The sequence below is a fragment of the Sorex fumeus genome, unplaced genomic scaffold (assembly GCF_029834395.1).
Source record: "Sorex fumeus unplaced genomic scaffold, SorFum_2.1 ptg000019l, whole genome shotgun sequence".
NCBI classification, from domain to species: domain Eukaryota; kingdom Metazoa; phylum Chordata; class Mammalia; order Eulipotyphla; family Soricidae; genus Sorex; species Sorex fumeus.
This window is the reverse complement of record NW_026606076.1, coordinates 14,123,566-14,147,481: the sequence shown is the minus strand read 5'-3', so window position 1 is coordinate 14,147,481 and position 23,916 is coordinate 14,123,566. Positions and strand designations below refer to the sequence as shown.

Below are 23,916 nucleotides of genomic sequence, written 5' to 3'. Positions count from 1 at the left end.
CCTACATTGGTACTTTGATTATTAAGGATTCAAATCTAAAATAATTCTCTAGAATCCTGCACGGGGGATTCTAGAAAATCCACAGAGGAGACACACAATTATTATTTCTATAAAATAATGAAACATTCTGTATAAATCCATATGAGCTTTAGCAAGTTAGATTTTAAACTTAACTGGAACAAAGGGTGTATTGTAAAGGGGAATCTAGAAAATTGACTGTTATTCTGGAAAATGGAACATTTCCTTCAAAAGTAATTGAGAAACATGGCAACAGAAATGTTTTTAAATGTTAATATAACAAAGGGTTAATGTGTTTTATTGGTAATAAATATGTGCCTAAAATCACTGAAAGAAATAAGTCATAAAGAAAACTTAATTATACATGGAAAGTATCATGCTAAGCGAAATTAGTCAGAAAGAGAGGGACAGACATAGAAAGATTGCATTTATCTGGGGAACATAAAGTAACAAAATAGGAGACTAACACCCAAGAATAGCAGAGTATCAGGTTTTAAGCACCAGGAGGTTTACTCCATGGCTTGGAGGCCAGCCGCACACGCTGGGGGAAAAGGCAGCTCAGATAGAGAAGGGAGAACCAAATAAAGGGTGTTGGGAGGATCCTCCCAGAATGGGAGATTCGTGCTGAGAGTAGACTCTAGGCTGAAAATGATTGCCACTCAATGCCTCTTTTGCAAACCACAGCACCCAAAAGGAGAGAGAGAACAAGAGGGAATGCCCTGCCACAAAGGCAGGGTGGGATGGGGGGGGTGGAGGGATACTGGGATCAGTGGTGGTGAATGGGCACTGGTGGAGGGATGGGTATTCGATCATTGTATAACTGAAACCCAAGCACAAAAATTTGTAAATCTACAACTGTACCTCATGGTGTTCCACTAATAAAAATCTAAATTAAAAAAAAGAAAAAAAAGAAAAAGAAAGAAAACAATTAAATTGAAGCTAAATGTATTATTTTAGAAAGGAGAAATGTCTTTCATTCCTTGGACCAGAGGTTATATATGGACAATGTGGAAAGCATCTTGGGAGCTCTGATTGTGGTGGGGTGCAGTGGCTTTGTACACAGCATAAACATTAACACTATTGCAACCTGATCATTTAAATTAAAGTTTAAAATATATATATATATATATATATATTTACTCAACAGAAAGTAAAAGTATATAAATAAATGAAACAAAAAAAAGAAAGGAAACTGTCACATGAAATAAGGTTGGGAGTATTAAACTGATACCCAAGGATAGTCTATGCTTATTGAGGTGGGAGGGGAAGATAAGGAAGTATATGTTACAAGGATGTAAAATAAAACCATATAAATATAGAGTCCAATAGTATAAATGATGATTTATTTTTATGTTGGGAATTGTCAGCTAGTATTATTTGCAGTTGAACCAAACCCTTCTGTGATAAAGTTTTTCCCGCGCATGGAATTTCAGTGCATCCTGGATGTCACTCATTGGAACATCCATTGTGAAATGTCTGTGGTCTACTCATGTCTTGTGGTTGAAAATACTATTCTTGGGACTGGAGCAATAGCCCAGAGGGTAGGGTGTTTGCCTTGCAAGCGGCTGACCTGGGTTCGATTCCCAGCATCCCCCTAGACACCGCCAGGAGTAATTCCTGAGTGCAAAGCCAGGAGTAAACACCTGTGCATCACCGGGTGTGACCCAAAAAGAAAAAAAAAGAAAATATTATTCTTACTTGAAAGCACTTTAAACTTAACACTCTCAAAACATTCTTTCCAACACTGATAATATAGTGTGTAATGAATTAGAAGATAAAAATCATCAAAAATGAAGTATCAAAGTCATGCCAAAATCGCAGCAGCCTCTGATATCAATACAATCATTAATTATCTAGGCAAACCAATGAGACACTCCCTGCCTCTAGAGTAAGGACAATGGATGCTAGTGACCACTGGTCTAGACTTCCATTCTCTCTCTCTCTCTCTCTCTCTCTCTCTCTCTCTCTCTCTCTGGACAGAGACCTGTTGGTGTTTGAACTCACCTGCATGCCTCCAGGGGCAAGTATGAATTCCTCCTTAGGTGGTTGATGTTGAAGGAAGGTTCATCCTTCAGACAAGACAGCAGGAAGAGTGAAGTCTCATACCCCAGTCAGACCTATGAATGGAAAGACAGAAATACCCAAACTTCTTTCCCATCCCAGGATCACAACTGCAAAGACACAAGAGATGAGCAATATTTACAGCCCCGGCTGACTGCCCATTAGGCATGTTTACTTCTTGTTCCTTTGGTCCCCAAACACATCACTCCCCTGAGGACAGAAAACAATTCTTCCTAATGATTTGCTTTTCCAAAGGCATTAGACTAAATGAATCTAGTTTTGTCAAAGACTTGAACCCTTTGAATTTCTTCCAATTTTAGCTAGAATTTGTGCCACATCTTTCTCCAAGCAGCATCTCATTTACACTTGAGTTTATATTTTCCCCATGAGAACCACTTTGTAATCTCTTTAGATCAAGCCCTTCTCAATTCAGCTGATTTGGGGTGGTGGCATGGCCCCCTGATATTTGGAAATATTCTTCTCCACAGAAGTTGAACTAAAGGGTTCTGAGGGTAATCCTGAGTATTGTGAAGTCTTTTCCAGAATGCTTAAAATTGTCTTTCAGTATGATAAGTTAAATAATGATGCTTGGTTAATAATATACAACATTTTATATTAATAAAGATGCTTGGACACCTGAGTTTCTCTTTATAGGAATTTCCTGAACTCCATGAGGAATTCTATGTATAACTCCATTGCTGAATTTGAGCATTGGGGTGTTTTATCATCTGCCCACAGATGTACCCATTGAGAAGCACTGTTAAGATCCTGGGTTAGACACTAAAGAAGGTAGTAATACCTGCTCTAAGCAAAGTATATTTGTGTGTAAACACTTAAAGAAATTTTGTTACTTATTTACTAGGATCCTGGGGTGATATATTACATGACAGAAAATGATTTTGTAGGATGCAGATCAAGAGTCTGTAAAATATGTCCACATCCAGATTCTTGATGGTGGCTTCTGAATACAGAAAATTGAATAGAGAGGTCTGAAGGTCATCAGTAATATAATCAGGTGACATTAAGGTAAGAAAATTATTCATGGTTATACAGTAATCAATAAGTGTCCAAGAGGGAGAGAAAAACTTCCAGGTCAGCAGCAAAGGTGAAATGCTATTTTTGACTTTTAGATGAAGAGAGAACTTTGAGTTATGAGATGTAGGTGACTCATGCAATCCAGAAATGACAAGTATTCTTCCCTGAATGTCTGAAGGACAATATCTGTAGGACTGGAGCAATAGCACAGGGCATTTGCCTTGCACACGGCTGACCAGGGTTCAATTTCTTCGTCCCTCTCAGAGAGCCCGGCAAGCTACCGAGAGTATCTAGCCCACACGGCGGAGCCTGGAAACTTCCCCACGGTGTATTTGATATTCCAAAAACAGTAACAACAAGTCTCACAATGGAGACGTTACTGGTGCCCGCTCGAGCAAATCAATGGATAACGGGGCAGGACAGTGCTACAAGGGATACAATGCTACAAGGGATACTCATACGAAGCCTCAAATTGAGGACTATAAGAACATATTTGTATGGGTTTAGCAATCAGTGTGAGAATATTCTACCGTGGATACATGAATCAAATATGCTCATTTGTTCACAATTAATTGAGTGATCAAGAGAAGCGAATTCCAGTGTCTCAAGTCATTACCGTCTTTCCTTGAGAAAAACATGACTTAGTTTAAATAAATGTTATTCACATCAGAGAGATACTACGGGGGTTAAGGTGCTTGCATTGTGCGAGGCTGACCCAAGCTTGATCCCTAACACTACTTATGGTCCCTCCCACCCACAAGCCCTACTTGGACTTACCTCTGAGGACAGAATCAGGAGAAAGTCTTGAGTATCGCTGGATGTGCCCTCCCTCAACAAAAATTTTATATTACAAGGACACTCAATGAGCTACAAAAAACCCCTCAGATTTACAGCGACCTCAGAAATGAAATTATTGAATGTGTGTAATACATTAGCAAATAATTTAAGTATACCTGGAGTAAAACTTAAAAAATAGTTAAATTTTTTTCTTTTTTTGAATTTTAATTTTCTAAAAATTTATTATTTAGTTTTTTCTTAATTTTTTATTAGAGAAACACCATGAGGTACAGTTGTAGACTTACAAATTTTTGTGCTTGGGTTTCAGTTATACAATGATCGAATACCCATCCCTCCACCAGTGCCCATTCTCCACCACCACCAGTCCCAGTATCCCTCCCACCCCCCATTCCCCCATCCCACCCTACCTCTGTGATAGGGCATTCCCTTTTGTCATCTCTCTCCTTTTGAGTGCTGTGGTTTGCAAAAGAGACATCGAGTGGCAATCTTGTTCGGTCTATAGTCTACTCTCATCATACATTTCCCATCCTGAGAGTAACCTCCCAACACCCTTTATTTGGTGCTCCCTTCTCTATCTCAGCTGCCTTTTCCCCTAGCATGTGCAGCTGTCCCCAAAGCCATGGGGTAATCCTCCTGGTACTTATCTTGGCTATTCTTGGGTGTTAGTCTCCTATTTTGTTACTTTATGTTCCCCAGATAAATGCAATCTTTCTATGTCTGTCCCTCTCTTTCTGACTCATTTCACTTAGCATGATTCTTTCCATGTAGTACCTCTTGTATATGAATTTCATGACTTCATCTTTTCTAACAGCTGCATAGTATTCCATTGTGTAGATGTACCAAAGTTTCTTTAACCAGTCATCTGTTCTCGGGCACTCAGGTTTTTTCCAGATTCCAGCTATTGTAAAGAGTGCTGCAATGAACAAACAAGTGCAGATGTCACTTCGACTATACTTTTTTACCTCTCTGGGATATATTCTCAGAGTGGTATTGCTGGGTCAAATGGGAGCTTAATTTCTAATTTTTTGAGGATCATTTTCCAAAAGGGCTGAACCAGTCGGCATTCCCACCAGCAGTGAAAGAGAGTCCCTTTCTCGCCACATGCGTGCCAACACTGATTGCTTTTGTTCTTTTGGATGTGGGCCAGTCTCTGTGTTGTGAAATGATATCTCATTGTTGTTTTGATCTGCATCTCCCTGCTGATTAATGATGTAGAGCATTTTCTCATGTGCCTTTTAGCCATTCGGGTTTCTTTTTTGAGAAAGTTTATGTTCATTTAGTCTCCCCATTTTTTTATGGGGTTGGTTGTTTTCTTCTTGTGGAGTTCAACCAGTACTTTGTATATCCTTGATATCAACACCTTGTTGGATGTGTATTCGGAGAATATCCTTTCCCATTCTGTAGACTGTCTTTGTATTTTGGTCACTGTTTCTTTGGAGGTGCAGAAGCTTCTTAGTTTAAGATAGTCCCATTTGTCTATCTCTATTTTCACTTGCTTAGCCAGTGGCGTGACATCTTTGAAGATACCATTAGCTTCAATGTCATGGAGGGTTTTGCCAACTTTGTCTTCAATGTACCTTATGGATTCCGGTCTGATGTTGAGGATGTTGAGGTCTTTAATTCATTTTGATCTTACTTTTGTACTTGGTGTTAGGGAAAGATCTGAGCCCACTTTTTTGCATGTAGCTGTTCAGTTTTGCCAGCAAAATTTGTTAAAGATGCTTTCCTTGCTCCACTTCACATTTCTTGCCCCCTTATCAAAGATTAGATGATCATATGCTTGGGGGGAGATGTCAGTATATTCGACCCTGTTCCATTGGTCTGCAGCTCTGCCTTTGTTCCAGTACCATGCTGTTTTAATTATTACTGCTTTGTAGTAGAGTTTGAAGTTAGGGAGGTTGATTCCTCCCATTTTCTTTTTTCCCAGAATTACTTTAGCTATTCGTGGGTGCTTATTGTTCCATATAAATTTCAGGAGTGTTTGCTCTAAAAAATAGTTGAAATTTTATTATAAATCATTGAAGAGATAGATAAAATGAAAGATTGCACAACATAATCTTGAGAATTTAGAAAATATCAGAAGATAAAACTAAAATTTCCAATGTAAAGAAACCATGTGAGAACAATCAGACTACCAGAGAAATATCATAAACATAAAAATATTTAAAGAGAAGAGTAGGAAAGAGAAACATAATTATTATTTAAAGAAATAGGGGGCTGGAGTAATAGTATAACAGATAAGGCATTTGACTTTCACACGGCCAACCCAAATTCAATCGCCAGCATCCCATAAGGTTCCCCAAGACCCCCAGGAGTAATGCCTGAGCCCAGAGTCAAGAGTAATTCTGGAACATCACTGTGACCCCAAAACAAACAAAAATAACAGAAATAAATAATGTCAGAATTTTGCAAATGTTAAGAAGGAAGTAGACATAAATGTTCATGATGTTAACCAAAATACCTAATTGTTAGAATGCAAGATTACCGTCAGGACAAATGGCAGGCACATTTTGCATCATTGGTTTGAGACTATATCAGTAAAAATATTGCAACAAAGTGACACGAATATTTTCACTTCCCAGCACATAAAAATATTCTGCTTATACTATGTCTATTAAATTTGTGATAGTAATATGTGACAAATTTATCATGAAATCTTGACATTAACACTGTCCTCCTGTTGTTCATCAATTTGCTCAAGCAGGCCCAGTAACATTTTGAGACTTGTTGTTACTGTCTTTGCCATATTGAATATGTCACAGATAGCTTGCAAGGCTTTGCTGTGTGAGTGAGATGCTCTCTGTAGCTTGTAGGGCTCTCTGAGAGGAGTGGAGGAATCAAACTCGGGTTGGCTGGGTCGGCCGCATGCAAGGCAAACGCCCTACTTTCTGTGCTAGATCATATTTCCCAAATAAAATAGAACAAAAATGAAAATTAAATAAATAGAAATAATATGTATACCTTAATAAATTTAAATACTTCACTGTCAAAAATGATCTGATCCTTCAGCAAATCATAGACTTTTGTATGCAGAAGAGGTTATGAAAATAATCATGTATTTTATTTCTTAATTGAAATTATCTGACATTATGTTTACTAGTTCCTGTTACATACACCAGAATTAAATGTGGTGGAAGGAGATTATATTTTTAAAAACGGTTTTAAAAAGACAGAGCTGGAGCGATAGCACAGCAGTAGGGTGTTTGTCTTGCATGCAGCCGACCCAGCCGACCCGAGTTCAATTCCTCAGCCCCTCTCAGAGAGCCCGGCAAGTTACCGAGAGTATCTCACCCACACAGCAAAGCCTGCAAGCTACTCACGACATATTTGATATGCCGAACACAGTAACAAGTCTCACAATGGAGACGTTACTGTGCCCACTAGAGCAATTGATGAACAACGGGAGGACAGTGCTACAGTGCAGTTTTAAGAATAAATAGAAGGTGTTGTACAAAGAAAACTACAAAACGCTACTTCAGGAAATAAAAGAGGACATGAGGAAATGGAAAGATATCCCCTGCTCATGGGTCGGGAGACTTAACATTGTCAAAATGGCAATACTACCGAAAGCATTGTATAAATTCAATGCAATCCCTATAAGGATACCCATGACATTCTTCAAAGAAATGGAGCAAACACTCCTGAAATTTATATGGAACAATAAGCACCCACGAATAGCTAAAGCAATTCTTGGGAAAAAGAAAATGGGAGGAATCAACCTCCCTAACTTCAAACTGTACTACAAAGCAGTAATAATTAAAACAGCATGGTACTGGAACAAAGGCAGAACTGCAGACCAATGGAACAGGGTTGAATACACTTACATCTCCCCTCAATCATATGATCATCTAATCTTTGATAAAGGTGCAAGTAATGTGAAGTGGAGTAAGGAAAGCCTCTTTAATAAATTATGTTGGCATCATTGGATGGCTACATGCAAAAAAATAGGCTCAGAACTCTGCCTAACACCATGTACAAAAGTTAAGATCAAAATGGATTAAAGACCTCAACATCAGACCAGAAACCATAAGGTACATTGAAGACAAAGTTGGCAAAACCCTCCATGACATTGAAGCTAATGGTATCTTCAAAGATGCCACGCCACTGGCCAAGCAAGTGAAAACAGAGATAGATAAATGGGACTATCTTAAACTAAGAAGCATCTGCACCTCCAAAGAAACAGTGACCAAAATACAAAGACAGTCTACAGAATGGGAAAGGATATTCGCTGAATACACATCTGACAAGGGGTTGATATCCAGGATATACAAAATACTGGTTAAACTCCACAAGAAGAAAACATCCAACCCCATCCAAAAATGGGGCAATGAAATGAACAGAAACTTTCTCAAAGAAGAAATCCGAATGGCAAAAAAGCACATGAGAAAATGCTCTACATCATTAATCATCAGAGAGATGCAGATCAAAACCACAATGAGATACCATCTCACACCTCAGAGACTGGCCCACATTCAAAAGAACAAAAGCAACCAATGCTGGCGTGGATGTGGCGAGAAAGGGACACTCCTTCACTGTTGGTGGGAATGTCCACTGGTTCAGCCCTTCTGGACAACAGTATGGACGATTCTCAAAAAATTAGAAATTGAGCTCCCATTTGACCCAGCAATACCACTCCTGGGAATATATCCCAGAGAAGCAAAAATGTATAGTTGAAGTTACATCTGCACTTGTTTGTTCATTGCAGCACTCTTTACAGTAGCCAGAAACTGGAAGAAACCTGAATGCCCAAGAACAGATGACTGGTTAAAGAAACTTTGGTACATCTACACAATGGAGTACTATGTAGCTGTTAGAAAAGATGAAGTCATGAAATTTACATACAAGTGGTACAATATGGAAAGTATCATGCTAAGCGAAATGAGTCAGAAAGAGAGGGATAGACATAGAAAGATTGCATTCATCTGGGGGATATAAAGTAACAAAGTATGAGATTAATACCCAAGAATAGCTGAGATCAGCACCAGGAGGATTACTCCATAACTTAGAGGCCAGCCGGGTATCCTAGAGGAAAGGGCAGTTCAGATAGAGAAGGGAGCACCAAATAAAGGATGTTTGGAGGATCCTCCCAGGAGGGGAGATGCATGTCGAAAGTAGACTATGGACTGAACATGTTTGCCACTCAATGCATCTTTTGCAGACCACAACACCCAAACGGAGAGAGAGAACACAGGGGATTGCCCTGCCACAGAGGCAGGGGGGGATGGGGGGATGGGGGTGGGAGGGATATTATCCATGGTGGTGAAAAACGGGCACTGGTGGAGGGATGGGTATCTGATCATTGTATAATTGAAACCCAAGCACAAAAAAAATTGTAAATCTACAACTGTAAAAAAAAAAAAAGAATAAATAGAAGGTGATGACATTGAATTTTAATTGACAAATGAGTCATAACCAAGACAGCAACGGATATTTCCAAACCAAACAAAATTATTCTATAAAAATAGCCCCCTACATGCCAACCTGCTTACAAATAGGCATTCATCCTCCCTAATCCTCTGAGTATATGTACTCCATGAACAAGAGATAATTTGCATAGTCAGACAATGTAAAGCTTGAAAATGGACTTCATATTTTAGGTCACTGAGGTGGATATTCACTCCATCTGTTTATAATTTTATGTCTGGCAATGAAGACTGCTCTTGAGGACAAAACTCTTGATAATCATTTTGTAAGTGACCTAAAACTAGCACTGTGTACAATATTATAAAAGAAAACAATCCTACAGAAGATAATTAACCCAGGAATCAGTAAAAAACAAACTTCTAAGTTTCAGTCTACCTTATTGAAAAGATCAAACATACTCAGAAGTTTAACTCTAAAAGTACAAGTGATCCCAGATTTTCTCTATTATAAATTATGTAAATCAATGTGCTCATCAATATAGTTTGTTCACGATTAGAGTAGTAAAGTTTGAGATGATCATTTAACAAGCAAAAGAAAATATTTGGTATGAGATACATATTTTACATATTTTTATTTTATTTTTCCCTAAAAAAACTGCCATCTATTAGGTATAAAGATATTCACAAACATATACATATATGTAGATATATATATGAGATATATATATATACAAACACACATATATATATGATCAAATATATAATCCCTGGCAGAAAATAAATTTGAAAATATTGGTTAAAAAATTGGAAAATTGGGGCTGGAGCCATAGCACCGCAGATAGGGCATTTGCCTTGCAAGCAGCTGACCCGGGTTTGATTCCCAGCATCCCATATGGTCCCCCATGCATCACCAGGAGTGATTTCTGAGTGCCGAGCAAGGAGTAACCCCTGAGCATCGCCAGGTATGACCCAAAAAGCAAAAATAAGATAATAAAATAAAATAAATTGGAAAATTGTTGGATATCAGAGAGTATGGAAAGATTGACCAGTAAAATTACATCAAGTAAATAGAAGTGAGGTCAAGAGGTCAAAAATCCAGTGAACAGAAAGCAAGTTTTACATATGAACTAGGATATATAATTACAGTCTCTTCTCTAAAAGCTTCTTCTCAGCAATTAAGGACACCTCCTCCATCCTAGGTGAACTGTCCCTTCAGCAAGAAAGCTTTCAGGGCCCTCTTTATGTCGTTATTCCTCAAACTATAGATGAAAGGGTTCAGCATGGGGGTGACCACAGAGTACATCATGGAGGCGATTGAATTGGACTGTGAGCCGTGGGGGGCAGCAGAGCTAAGATACACGCCCAGACTAGTGCAATAAAATAAGGAGACAACGGCGAGATGAGAAGCACAAGTGGAGAAGGCTTTATATTTCCCTTGGGCCGATGAGATTTTACTTATGGAGGAGACAATCTTAGAATAAGAGTAAAGGATCCCAGCCAGAGGACCGCCACCCAGCAGCACAGTTGACAGATAAATCCCCACATTATTAAGTAAGGTGTCAGAACAGGCAAGCTGGACCATCTGTTTGAGGTCACAGAAAAAGTTGGGGATTTCCAAATCTGTGCAAAAGGACAACCTTAGAGTGAGTAAGCTATGCAAAAGTGAAACAAGGGAACTCACGGTCCAAGATCCCACAGCCAAAAGTCCACAGATTCGGGGGCTCATGATGACCGTGTAGTGCAGGGGGTGGCAGATGGCCACAAAACGATCATAGGCCATCACGGTGAGAAGTAAATCATCTAACACTGCAAACACGTTGACGAAATACATCTGAGTGATGCAACTTTCATAGGTTGCAACTTTACACTCTTTCTGTATGTTCACCAGTAACTTAGGGACTGTGGTGGAGGTGAAACAGATGTCCACAAAGGACAGGTTGGACAGGAAGAAGTACATAGGCGTGTGGAGGTGGGGGTCTGAGATGACGGCCAGGATGAGGAGCAGGTTCCCAAAGATGGTGATCAGGTACATGGACAGGAAAAGCACAAATATGATGGAGTGCAGTTCTGGTTCCTCTAAAAATCCCAAAAGAATAAATTCTGAAATGTGTGAATCATTTTCTGGTTTCATGTTACTGGTTTTCATCTAAGAAATAAGAATAAACACCATTAATGATCATATTAGCCTGCATTACTCACATATTTGAAATGCAACAAGTAATGATTGAAAACAAGAAATTACTTTTATTATTTCTGGTGTGGATCTCTTACTCTTTGTAACAGTTGGACACTGTTACAAATAACTTTTTAATCAGACTCATGCATCCTGCAATTTAATGTGAGTTTCCTTATGTATTGAAGAGATCAATTGTAAGTTCTCTCTATGTATTAGTCTCTAAGCAATGGGTCTGGATCCTGGAAATCAAAGTCTCCACTACTCAGGGATGAAGAACAAAGACACAAGCAGAGAATAAAATGTTTTAAAATTGCAGAGGGTCAGAGGTAACTTTTTAAAAGACAAAGTAGGGCCAGAGCAATAGACAGTGAGTCAACCATTTGGACTTGCACATGGCCTATCCAGTTCAACCTCGGGCAACCCATAGGGTTTCCTGAGCCTTACCAAGAGTAATCTCTGAATTTAGAATCAAGAGTAAGCCCTGGGCACCCTTGGGTATGGCCAAAAAATAAGAAGAAGAAAAATAAGAAAAGCAGGGATATGGTGAAGAGCATAGTTTTGGCAAAACCTACACACAAGTGTCATTCATACAATGAATAGGTAAGACTGGGAGAATGATGATGAGTTATGCAGAGGAAATGCATCTGGAAAGGGAACGGGTGATACAAGTGCCTTATGGAAGGTGCTTGTTTAAAATGTTCAAGTAAAAACAGTGAAGGCAAGACTGGAAGTTGACTGAAGAATGGGGAGATGTAGGAGATGGTTTTAGACATGTAATTTAGCCTGTGGTCTCTCTGCCAGCCTGAAAATTTCTAACATCTATAACTCTTCATCCAGCCTATGGCAATCTTGCACTGTCTGTTTTTTGCGGGGAGGATGGAAGGGTCACACCCAGCAATGCAGAGGGGTTACTCTTGGCTTTGCACTCAGGAAATACTCCTGGCAGTGCTCAGGAGACCATATGGGATGCTGGGAATCGAACCCAGGTTGGCCGTGTGCAAGGCAAACAACCTACCCACTGTGCTATTGCTCCAGCCCCAAATCTTGCACTGTCTTAATTTTGTTGCACATGTCATTCATTGATTTCTCATAGTCCTTTCTGACGATGAATTCTGGTCCCTGTAGTATGAGATCCATCTTTTACCATCTATAACATTTATAACATCTCAGACACACTTACCTTGAGGATTCTCTCCCTTCACACACACATTCACACACACACACACACATGTACACACACACACACACACGCACGCTCATGCACTCACATGCAAGACATGTACCCTGTGGGTTTGCTGATTCTTATTCAATTAAAACCACCATTTCCTTTCTCCTCCATGTCCACTATAGTTTTTAAAAATTCTAAGAATCATTTTTATTAGTGTTTAGGTTTTTTTTTGGTTTTGGGTTTTTTTGCCAGTTTATTAATTTAACTATTAAAATTTGGGCTCCATATTGGAGTGGTTATAGTTATCCATGGCATTCAATAAATATAAAATGTTAATAAGCAGAAAGAGAAGAAAGGGAACAGAATGGGTGAGGCCCAAATTTTAAGATCTAGTCAGCACAGTTGTTCTCTGGAGATACCTCAAGAAAAAAATTCTTGGAGCCAGAGCGATAGCACTGTGGGTAGGGCGTTTGCCTTGCACGTGGCCGACCTGGGTTCGATCCCCGGCATCCCATATGGTCCCCCAAGCACCGCCAGGAGTAATTCCTGAGTGCAGAGCCAGGAGTAACCCCTGAGCATTGCTGGGTGTGACCCCAAAAAAGAATTCTTTGTTGATTCTACCTGTTTTGGTACTCCGATTATAGAGACTTTTGCATGCAGCAAATATAATTTTCACCAAACTTTTTACAAAGACAAGTGCAGCCCAATGCTTATGTGACAAACACTTTGCATATTGTTCGTAACAGAAAATAAGTCAGAGATAAACCCACACATCACATATTGAAAAGCACACAGTTCAACAAAGTTGGATATTTGTTTTTTTTTTTATAGCTATTTTGGGCTGGAGTGATAGCACAGCAGGTAGGGCATTTGCCTTGCACTCATCCATTCCTCCATCCCTCTCGGAGAGCCCAGCAAGCTACTGAGAGTATTCCATCCGCACGGCAGAGCCTGGCAAGCTCCCCATGGCATATTCGATATGCCAAAAACAGTAACAAGCCTCACAATGGAGACGTTACTGGTGCCTGCTCGAGCAAATCGATGAACAGGACAACAGTGTTACAGTGCATTTGGGGCTTGGAATTTTAGACCACACCGGATGGTGCTCAGGGCTTACTCTTAGCTCTTCACTCAGAGATTACTTTGGGCAAGTTCCAGGGCCCCTATGTGGTGCTAGGGATCAAACCCCAGTCTGTAGCATACATGGCAGGTGTTTTTCCCAGCTGGATTACCTCTCTAGCCCCCAAATTGGATATTTTAAAGAGAGTGGGAAAAAGGGCTTCCAAAATGATGATCCCGGGGCTTGTAGCAGTTCCAAGGGATTCTCAGCTAACCACACAACTGTCTCCATGTGATGGCCTGAGAAGAGTGTTGCTAAAACCCTAAAGTGTTTGGGAACACAAAGGCCACCATAGTATCCTCAGGGTTTGTTATGGCCAGATTTAATGGTGCTTGGGTTGCTCAGAGGGAACCATGTGGGGCCAGGAAGATACCTGGGGTCTGGCCTGGTCATCTTTAGAGCACCATAACCTCCCTGGACTCTTTCTTTGGCCCATTTGGCCTTAGATCAAGTCAAAGAAATATTTTCTTGAATCTAATCCTCAGATCATTGTGATGTGGTCTGGCCAGAAGGATCAAACAGGGGATAAGGCACTTGACTTGTGTGCTGCTGACACAGGTTACATCCTCAGAACCCCACTGGGACCCCTGGATACCGCCAGGAGTGATTTCTGAGCACAGAAACCAGGAGTAAGTCCTGAGTACTACTGAGTATCACCTCTAAACCAGACCAAACAAAACAATTGTAATGGTCTTATCAGGAATGAGGCAAACTCTTTCCTCCCTTTTAGGATAGGAAATATATATATATATAGTATTTTGGGGGCCACACCTGGCTCTGGACTCAGAAATCACTCCTAAAAGTTCTCAGGGGTATATATGCGATGCCAGGGATCGAACCCAGTTTGGCTGCATGCAAGGCAAGTGCCTTACCCGCTGTACTGTATCTCCAGCCACAATGGGACATTATTTTTCTTCATTAAACCTGGACTTGATGTTTTGGTCTCTTTTATTGGCAATTCCTTGGGGACATCCTAGTCCTATGAATTTTATTCCACATCAAATTTCTGTGTAAAATCATCAACCCTGCTTGGACCCTGACCCTTCCATCATTTTATACTGAAGGCTTCCTTTATGACTGTGCTTTCTAGGGCTGCCTCATACTTACACTCATCTCACTATCCTCTGTCTCTTCCATTGAAATGCATGACCCAGAAAGCAGGAACTTCCATTTCTGTGTTTACTTTTACATTCTTTACAATATTAGTAAATGCACACATCTGTCAATGCAAATCTTAACATTGAAATAAATGAAATAAAATGAATGCAAGATAATAAACCCAAGTCAAAGGTCTTTGAGCACAGAGCCAGGAATAAGCCCTGAGCACCACTGGATGTAACCTCCAAAAAGGAAGATTACAGAAAAAAATTTTAGTCATAGAAAAAAAATTCTAGTCATAGAAAAAAATTACAGGCAACTACAAATACTACGAATGGTAATTTCTTTCATGTCAGGGGTTTGTCAGTCTAGTACTACTGACATTTGAGCCTATTTTTTTCCCATACTGGTCTGTCCTGGGCATGGAAGGACATTCAGGACATCCTGGTTACAACCTACCCACTCCACCTCCACTCTGACTCATGGAAATGTCTCTAAATTTTTTGGTGGCTTGTGGTTAATAATAACACTTTAGAAGTAAAATTTGGGGACCTGAGAGATAGGACAGTAGGTAGGGTGTCTACCTTGCATAGAGAAGACCCAGGTTTAATCTTCAGCATTCCATTTGGCTCACTGATCTTCCCCGAAGTGATTCCTGTGTGCAAAACTAGGAGTAAACCTTGAGTACAGCTGCATCTGCCACCAAAAAAAAAAGAAAGAAACAAGATTTTGGTACATTTTCTGGCACTGATATGTCATTTATAATTTAGACTATAACCGATCATCAGCAATGAAGCAGCAAAGTGACACCAACGTACTATGCAGTTGCCAAAAGGAATCATTCATTTAGCAAACATGCTATTACAGCACAGAACTCTGCTACCTCAGGCTAAGGAGAATTGGCTCTGAGCTGGTCAGAGGACAGGGTTGCAGCTTTCTCTCTCTTTCTCTCCCACTCTTGTTCTATCCATCTTTCCCTCCTCTCTTTCTCGCTCATGCTCATACACACACAGACACACACAACTTTCTCTATTCCTCTCTCCCATACACAATCTATCTCTGTCTCTCAGTATCACATTCTTTCTTCTTCTTCTTCTTCTTCTTCTTCTTCTTCTTCTTCTTCTTCTTCTTCTTCTTCTTCTTCTTCTTCTTCTTCTTCTTCTTCTTCTTCTTCTTCTTCTTCTTCTTCTTCTCCTCCTCCTCCTCCTTCTCCTTCTTCTCCTTCTTCTCTTTCTTCTTTCTTCTTCTTTCTTCTTCTGTCTCTCTGTCTCTCTCTGTCTCTGTCTCTCCCCACACTTCCCCTCCTTGGACTCACCTAACTGGGAACTGAGAGGGTTTTCTCTGGATTCAAGTCCGTTTTCCTTATTGGATTGTGGATGACGTGGAGTGTAGGTCTTTCCCCAACAGGACAACAAAAAGAAACGCAGTGTTGGTCTCCCAGTCTGAAATATGGCTAAAATACCACCAACAAAAGCCAACAAAAAAGCCTCTTCCATTCGGGCACACACAGGTGTGGGGATGTGGAGATCTTTACCGCCCTTCTATTCTCCTGAGATGCTTCTCCTCAGTGTTTCTTTTATCTCTAAGGACACAAGTCCCCTGTGCAAACCTGATCTTGATTGTAAAGAAAAATGTTCCTAATTACTCTTCCCCCCATGCACACATTTGAACTCAGGTGAATCCAGTTTTAATCATTTATTTGTACATAAACTGCCTCTTTTCCAAATCTCTAAGCCAATTAGCCTCTTATTTCCATCTAAGTTCACATTTTCTCTGTATCAACTACTGAAGATCTTGTCTGGGTCAGGTCTCCTGGGTCTTCTGAGCACTGACTTGGGATGGGCACAACACTGCTGACACACTGACACCTTAGAAAAATCTCTTTTCTCCAGAATCCAGAAACAGGACCATATAAGCCATATGATTTTGAAAGGAGTGCCTGAACTAGAATAAAAAGGATAATTGGTAAACAACCATTCTGTAAATGGAGATCCACATAAAATTCCAAATTATAGAGATAAACAACCTACAGTGGGCTGGTGCCCTGTATATAAATGCTAAGAAATACACTTCTAATAAAACTTGGGATTTATTATTCATGCCAATGGTAAGGAAACAAGTTTTACAAATGACATCAAAAGCAAGTAAAACAAAAGTGCAGATAAGTCACTTCTTCAAAATGAACACTTTTTTGTGGATCAAACAGGAATATAAAGAAAGTGGTAAAATAGCTTACAGAATCAAAGAAGAATGTTTGCAGATGATTAATGCCTACCATCTCGTACATGTGAAAAGCAAAATGAAATAACAAGTAAACAAAAACAACTTCAGATGGGGCAAAACAATGATAGACTTTTATTCAATGAAGTTATTTATAACAAAAACACAAAAAATTTCTCATTGCACTCATTGTGAGTGATCAGAGATGTGAAACTCAAACTCAAACTTGCAATGAGTACTACTTAAAATCCACCACAATTTATATATATATATATATATATATATATATATATTATATATATATCTACTCTCTCTCTCTCTCTATATATATATATATTAGAAGACTAATATCCATGGCCAGGGAAAATAGGGGCTAGGAGGACTGGCCAATGGTTGGATATAACCACAAGTGTGTGGGGGGCTGAGGGCAGGTAAGATAGAGAGAGACCAGTATGAGAATAATAGCCTGGAATGATCATGCTGGACAAGATCTGAGGGTTAAAAGTGGGTAAGGGATATTCTTGATAACCTTTCAGTATCAATGTTGCAAACCACAATGCCCAAAAGTGGGGGGAGGGAGATAGAGAGAAAGAGAGAGAGAGAGAGAGAGAGAGAGAGAGAGAGAGAGAGAAGAAAAGCAAAAAGCTCTTGCCATAGAGGCAGGTAGGGGGTGGAAGATGGGAGGTGATGGGAGGGAACCTGGGGACACTGGTACTAGGAAGTGTACACTTCCAAGAAAAGCTAAGACCTGCAAGAAGGATGGGTGTTAGAACACTGTATGACTGAAATCCAATCACGAACAGCTTTGTAATCTCACAGTGATTCAATAAAAAAAAGTTTTAAAAATCAAATTTTTTTAAAAATCCACCACGATAATACAATATTAAAAATAAATTCAAAAGCACTTGAAATTATGACCAGAAATTGTAACTGTCACTCATATGTAATGTACTTAACGTGAAATAATGAGCTTGATGGCCTCGTTGTGAGATGAGGTCATGGGAAAAACTGATTCCTTATTCCATAGAAAGCTAAATAACAAAGAACAAGAAATCCAGGCTATCAGCTTGATCAGAGGTTGATGTTGCTTGGTAGTAATTATATAATTAGGCTCAGATGATTAGGTTGACCTTTGATTCATTCTGATCCTTTCTTGAAATCCCTACCTAGGTTTGCTCTAAACTCTTTTGAATAGAAATTCTGAAAAGAAGATATACAAAAAGGATGGAAATCTTTATGCTTAGTTGGTGCTGAATACTTAAGCATTGTCAAAGACAAGGAAGCAGAAGTAGTCTGGTCCTGGTCTTCTTGCTAGATTTAAGGTAAGGTAAAGGTAAAGGCCCTCCCGTTGATCGTCGATTTGCTTGAGCGGGGCCAGTAACGTCTCCATTGGAGACTTTGTTGTTACTGTGTTTGGCATATCGAATACTCTCGGTAGCTTGCCGGGCTCTCCGAGAGGAGCGGAGGAATCGAACTCGGGTCAGCCATGTTGGCCGCTTGTAAGGCGAACACCCTACCTGCTGTGCTATCGCTCCAGCCCCCTTGCTTGCTAGATTTAGGTGCAATAAAATTATAGCTCTCTAGGCTCAAGAGATAATACAAGAGTTAAAGTGTTTGCTTTGCGTGTAGCCTGCCAGGTCTGAATTGCAGGCACCACATAGAGTGCCCTGAGAACCACCAAGACTGGTCCCTGAGCACAAACCCCTAAGTGCCACTGAGTATGACACCAAAACCCAAAAAAATACCCCTAGAAAAGAATAAGAGGGACTGAAGCAGAAGATATTTTTGGGAGAAGAAATGAACAAAAACTTTCTCAAAGAAGGAATACGAATGGCTAAAAGGCACATGAAGAAATGCTCTACAGTGCTAATTCTTAGGGAGATGCAAATCAAAACAACAATGTCATATTACTTCACACCACAGAGTCTGACACACATCAAAAAGGACAAGAGCAACCAATACTGGTGTGGATGTGGGGAGGAAGGAACTCTTCATTGTTTGTGGGAATGCTGACCATTCCAGCCTTTTTGGAAAATTATATGGGCATTTTAAAAAAATCTAGAAATTGAACTTCCATATGACCCAGCTACATACTTCTGAGAATATATTCTGGGGCCCCAAAAAGACACACAGCAGAAATTCTATCTGAACTTCTATGTTCACAGCAGCACTATACACAATAGTCAGAATCTGGAAACAACAAGAATGCCCAAGGACAGATGACTGGTTAAAGAAGCTATTATATATCTACACAATTTAATACCATGCAGCTGTTAGGGAAAATGAAGTTATGAAATTTGCTTACAAATGGATGGACATGGAGAATATGGTGCTGAGTGAAATGAGTTAGAAGGAGCAGGATAGACATAGAATGATTGGACTTATTTGTGGAATACATAAAAAATAAATAATACGAGAACTGTAGAAATAAGGGGCTAGAGTATTGGCCCATGGCTGTAAGCCAACTCAAATGCTTGGGGAACAGGCAGTTGAGCTAGAGAAGGCACCACCATGACAAAGATAGTTGGGAATTATCACTTTGGATAAGAACTGTGTGCTGAAAGGAGGTAAAGAAACAAACATGATAACCTCTCATTACAAATATTGCAAATCATAATGCCCTATAAAGGGGGGAGAGAGAGACAGTGACAGAAAGAGAGACAGAGAGAGAGAGGGAGGAAAAGTGCCTGCTATAGAGGCAGACTAGCAGAGAATGGTGGTGGGAGGGGAACTGGGGATACTGGTGGTGGGAAATGGACACAGGTGAAGTGATGGATGTTGGAACACTGTATGACTGAAACCCAACCATGATCAGCTTTGTACCTCTTGGTGATTCAATAAAAAAGAAAAAAAACAAGAGATTTTTGTATTATGTCTGGTCTGTAGATACATTTCTCTGTTATTTCAACCCCTCATCACATGACTTTCTTTCAGAAAATCAAATTGATAACAGGACAAAAGAATCTTTCAGATTCAGTGCTCCCAAAGATCAAATGAATCAAAGTGTGACATCAGTTCTTCCTCATCAGTCTTTGGCCTCCAGTGTTACAACTGGCTGACAGGTATGCTAAGCCTGATCTGAGATTTCTTCCAGAACTTAAGAATGCGAGAACTCATTCTGATTCGATTCCTTGACTCTTTATTGACCAAGAGGCATTGTTGCAACAGAAAATAAATAACATCCAATTCTCAAACAGGAGCAAATTGAGTCCCATTGGTCACTAACAACCTGACTCCATGATACATGAACCTCAACAATTAGGAGTTGCATACCGAGGGTAGAATTAAAGAGTCCATTCTCATTCACTTAGTTCATCGTTATGACCAATTTGTTACATATAAGGAATATATTTTCATTTTCTACATTACAATATTACCTTAGTTCAAGAGAAAAAAATAATTTTTTTTCTGTTACCTCCAGATAAAACATATGCCTGAACACATCTTAATTATATAGACCTTGAGATCCATTTCAGTCTTTGATCTCAGATTCAGTCTGAGATCCAATTCAATCTTCAGTCAATATTGTAAGAGCATCAGTATTTTCTTTAAAGAACTTTAACATGAGTAATGGAATAAGGGAAGTTTTCCAGTAGTGTTTTGTTAAGGGGGAAAGAAGCTTCTCCATTCGTTTCGCTTTTGTTGGAAAAGCATTTTCTATTGAAATTTTAATTCTGGTGAAGAGGAATATAAAATCATCTTGGAGATCTGCATTCTCAATTGATAGAGAATACCATTGCAGAAATATTGATGGAATGTGTATTTTAGCTCCATCTATACAGGAAGAGCTATTCATCATTTAAATGTGTACATATCCTTCCTTGAAATATTTGGGTTTACATTCATTTATATGTTACTTGAAAAATTATTTTTTTCATTCCTTTCATCTCCATTTTTGTACTAAATTTTTTCTGAACATAAAATATGAGACTTAAAATTATTTGCTCTTGGGTATATTTAATTTTATTTGAAATGCAAAAGATTTGCTCAAAACTCTCAAATGTACAAATGCCACCTTTGCATGGTACTCAACATAGTATCCTCATACATTTCAGATCTTGCTTCCAACATTTTCCTGAAGTCTTCCTTGCAATTTGATATTACTTTACACAATAATAAAATGTAGGTGCATAATATTACATCTTTAATAATCACATTAAAATTAGTTGAATATTCAACATATGTTTTTGAAATCAGAGGATAAATCAAAGAAAACATGTAATAGTTGAATGACTTAATTTTTTAAATAAATTAAAATCCATAAAACATAGAAAGAGTAAGTTCTGCTTCCAAAGTAAAGTAATTTTTATTCTAAATAAATTCCAGCTGCCAGCAATACACAGAATGATTCATCTTCATGTTTTTCTTCTCTAACGGTTTGACCTTAGAAGTTATTGGCACTTCCTCATCCTTATATCAACTGTCCTTTTGCAGTTCCCTTCAAGAAGAACGCTTTCAGAGCCCTCTTTATGTCCTTGTTTCTCAGACTGTAGATGAAGGGGTTCAGCATGGGGGTGACCACCATGTACATCACAGAGGCTATTGAAGTTATCTTTGAGCTGTGAGTAGCAGCAGAGCTTAGATACATTCCTAGAGTGGTACAGTAAAATAAAGAGACAACAGACAGGTGAGATGCACAGGTGGAGAAGGCTTTATATTTACCCTGTGACGATGTGATTCTACGTATAGAGGAAACAATCTTAGAGTAAGAGTAAAGGATCCCAGCCAAGGGACCACCACCCAGCAGAACAACTGAAAAATACATCACCACATTAGTTGTAAAGGTGTCGGAACAGGCAAGCTGGACCATCTCCTTGAGCTCACACAGAAAGTTAGGGATTTCCAAGTCTTGGCAGAAGGACAATTGCAACACCATTAAACTTTGTAATAAGGATGTCAGGATACTTATGATCCAGGATTCCAGAACCAAGAGTCCACAGAGTCGGGGATTCATGATGACAGTATAATGCAGTGGATGACAGATGGCCACAAAGCGGTCATATGCCATCACAGTCAGGAGAATATCGTCCAACAAGACAAAAATTATGACAAAATACATCTGAGTGATGCATCCTTCATAGGTAATGACTTTACACTCTTTCTGGATATTCACCAGCATCTTGAGGACAGTGGTGGAGGTGAAGCAGATGTCCACAAAGGACAGGTTGGACAGGAAGAAGTACATGGGTGTGTGGAGGTGGGGGTCTGAGATGACGGCCAGGATGATAAGCAGGTTCCCAAACACAGTGATCAGGTACATGGAGAGAAAAATCACAAAGATGAGGGGCTGCAGTTCTGGATCTTCTGAAAATCCCAGAAGAATAAATTCTAAAATTTGTGAATCATTTTCTGCTTTCACATGGTGGAGGGTACTCTATAAAATTAGGAAATAACATAAGCTGTCATCAAGTAGCCTTACCATCCTCACATATTTGGGATGCAAAACTTTGTTTCACTTGCTGTTAATTTTACTATTTTATATTTAAGTTTATTCTTTTAATTAGATCTATCATGCCACCTCTAATATGGAAAAAGAAAGTCCCCACCAGCATTTTTATGCATCCTCCATTTTAAATTCTGAAAGGAGAATCTTGGTGTATTGAGTGAATTTAATGATTTCCAGGGTTTCAGCCAGAGGCAGTGATTTTAGATGGCTGAAGAACTAAGAACCATCCCTTCCCATTTGATTAAAGAGAGGGAAGATGATGAGAATAAATGAAAGCGGAGTAATCAACTCAGAAAATAAAATGACACAGTTGAGTAAAGGATGAGAGTGGTACAAAGAAAAATGAAGCTGGTACCAGCGACGCCCACTTCTGATTTTTAGTGAGACCATGAAACAAGTGACAGAGAAAGATTAAGTAAAAAGAGAGGGGGGATGGAGGTGATGGGAGAGATATTGGTAACATTGGTGGTGGAGAGTGGGCACTGGCGGAGGGTTGGGTACTGGATCATTGTATGACTGAAACGTAAGCGCAAAAGTTGTAAGTCTGTAACTGTATCTCATGGAGATTCAGTAAAAAAAAAATTTTTAATGGGAAGAGAAGGGGCTGGAGAGATAGTACAGGGAGTCAGGTGCTTGCCTTGCACACACCTGGCCCAGGTTCAATCCCTGGTACCCAAATGGTCCTCCAAGAACTTCCTGTTGTGATTCCTGAGTGTAGAGCTGAGAGTGACCCCTGAGCACTGCTGGGTATGACCACAAAAACTTAAAAATAAAAGTGTACACAGAAAAAAAAAGATTAAGTCAAAGAGGGAGGGAGACAATCTGAGACACAGGGAGGCTTGTGCCTCACAAGGGAACAATTAATGCAAGTTTCCTGATCAATATGCTTGCTTAAAAGGGTCAAGTCAAAATAGGTGAAGCCAATGTTGGAGGATGATTGGGGAAGGGGGATAATAAAAGGGACATTCCACAGCGGGAGGAATGATGGGCCTGGCCTCTTGGCTACCCTGATACCTGGCCATCCATCCTGTGTCACTCTGTACTGTACTAATTGGTGCAAAGGAGACCCATGAAGTAAAACAGATTCTGCATTAGTTCCATCCCCTGAGGTTTATCTTGCACCACATAAGGTCAAGGGAAGGAGACACTTGCATTCTTTTCCTTAACAGAAAAGATACATATACACATACATAAACACCAACACACAGACATATGCACACACAGACACACACAGACATCATGTATTATGCAGTTTCTTAATCTTATTTATTTACCACAATCTCCTCTCTTTGCCTTCCCATAACTACAGTTTCCAATAAGTTTAATAATCACTTGTATATTTTGCTTTCTCTACTTCTTAGGTTTAGTACGAATGAAACTACCAGTGAAATTTTGCTTCTGGAGTCTCTCCCT

At 39.5% G+C, this 23,916-nt stretch overlaps 2 protein-coding genes across 2 annotated transcripts; both read right to left on the bottom strand.

Moving 5' to 3' along the window:
• Positions 1-10,470: 10,470 nt before the first annotated feature.
• Positions 10,471-11,406, bottom strand: LOC130021967 (olfactory receptor 7A17-like). The gene has a single exon (XM_056112700.1). The coding sequence runs from the start codon at positions 11,404-11,406 to the stop codon at positions 10,471-10,473; it is 936 nt and encodes a 311-aa protein (XP_055968675.1).
• A 10,062-nt stretch (positions 11,407-21,468) lies between these two features.
• On the bottom strand, positions 21,469-22,413 carry LOC130021966 (olfactory receptor 7A10-like). Its single transcript, XM_056112699.1, has one exon. The coding sequence runs from the start codon at positions 22,315-22,317 to the stop codon at positions 21,469-21,471; it is 849 nt and encodes a 282-aa protein (XP_055968674.1). The 5' UTR covers positions 22,318-22,413.
• Between the last annotated feature and the right edge of the window lie 1,503 nt (positions 22,414-23,916).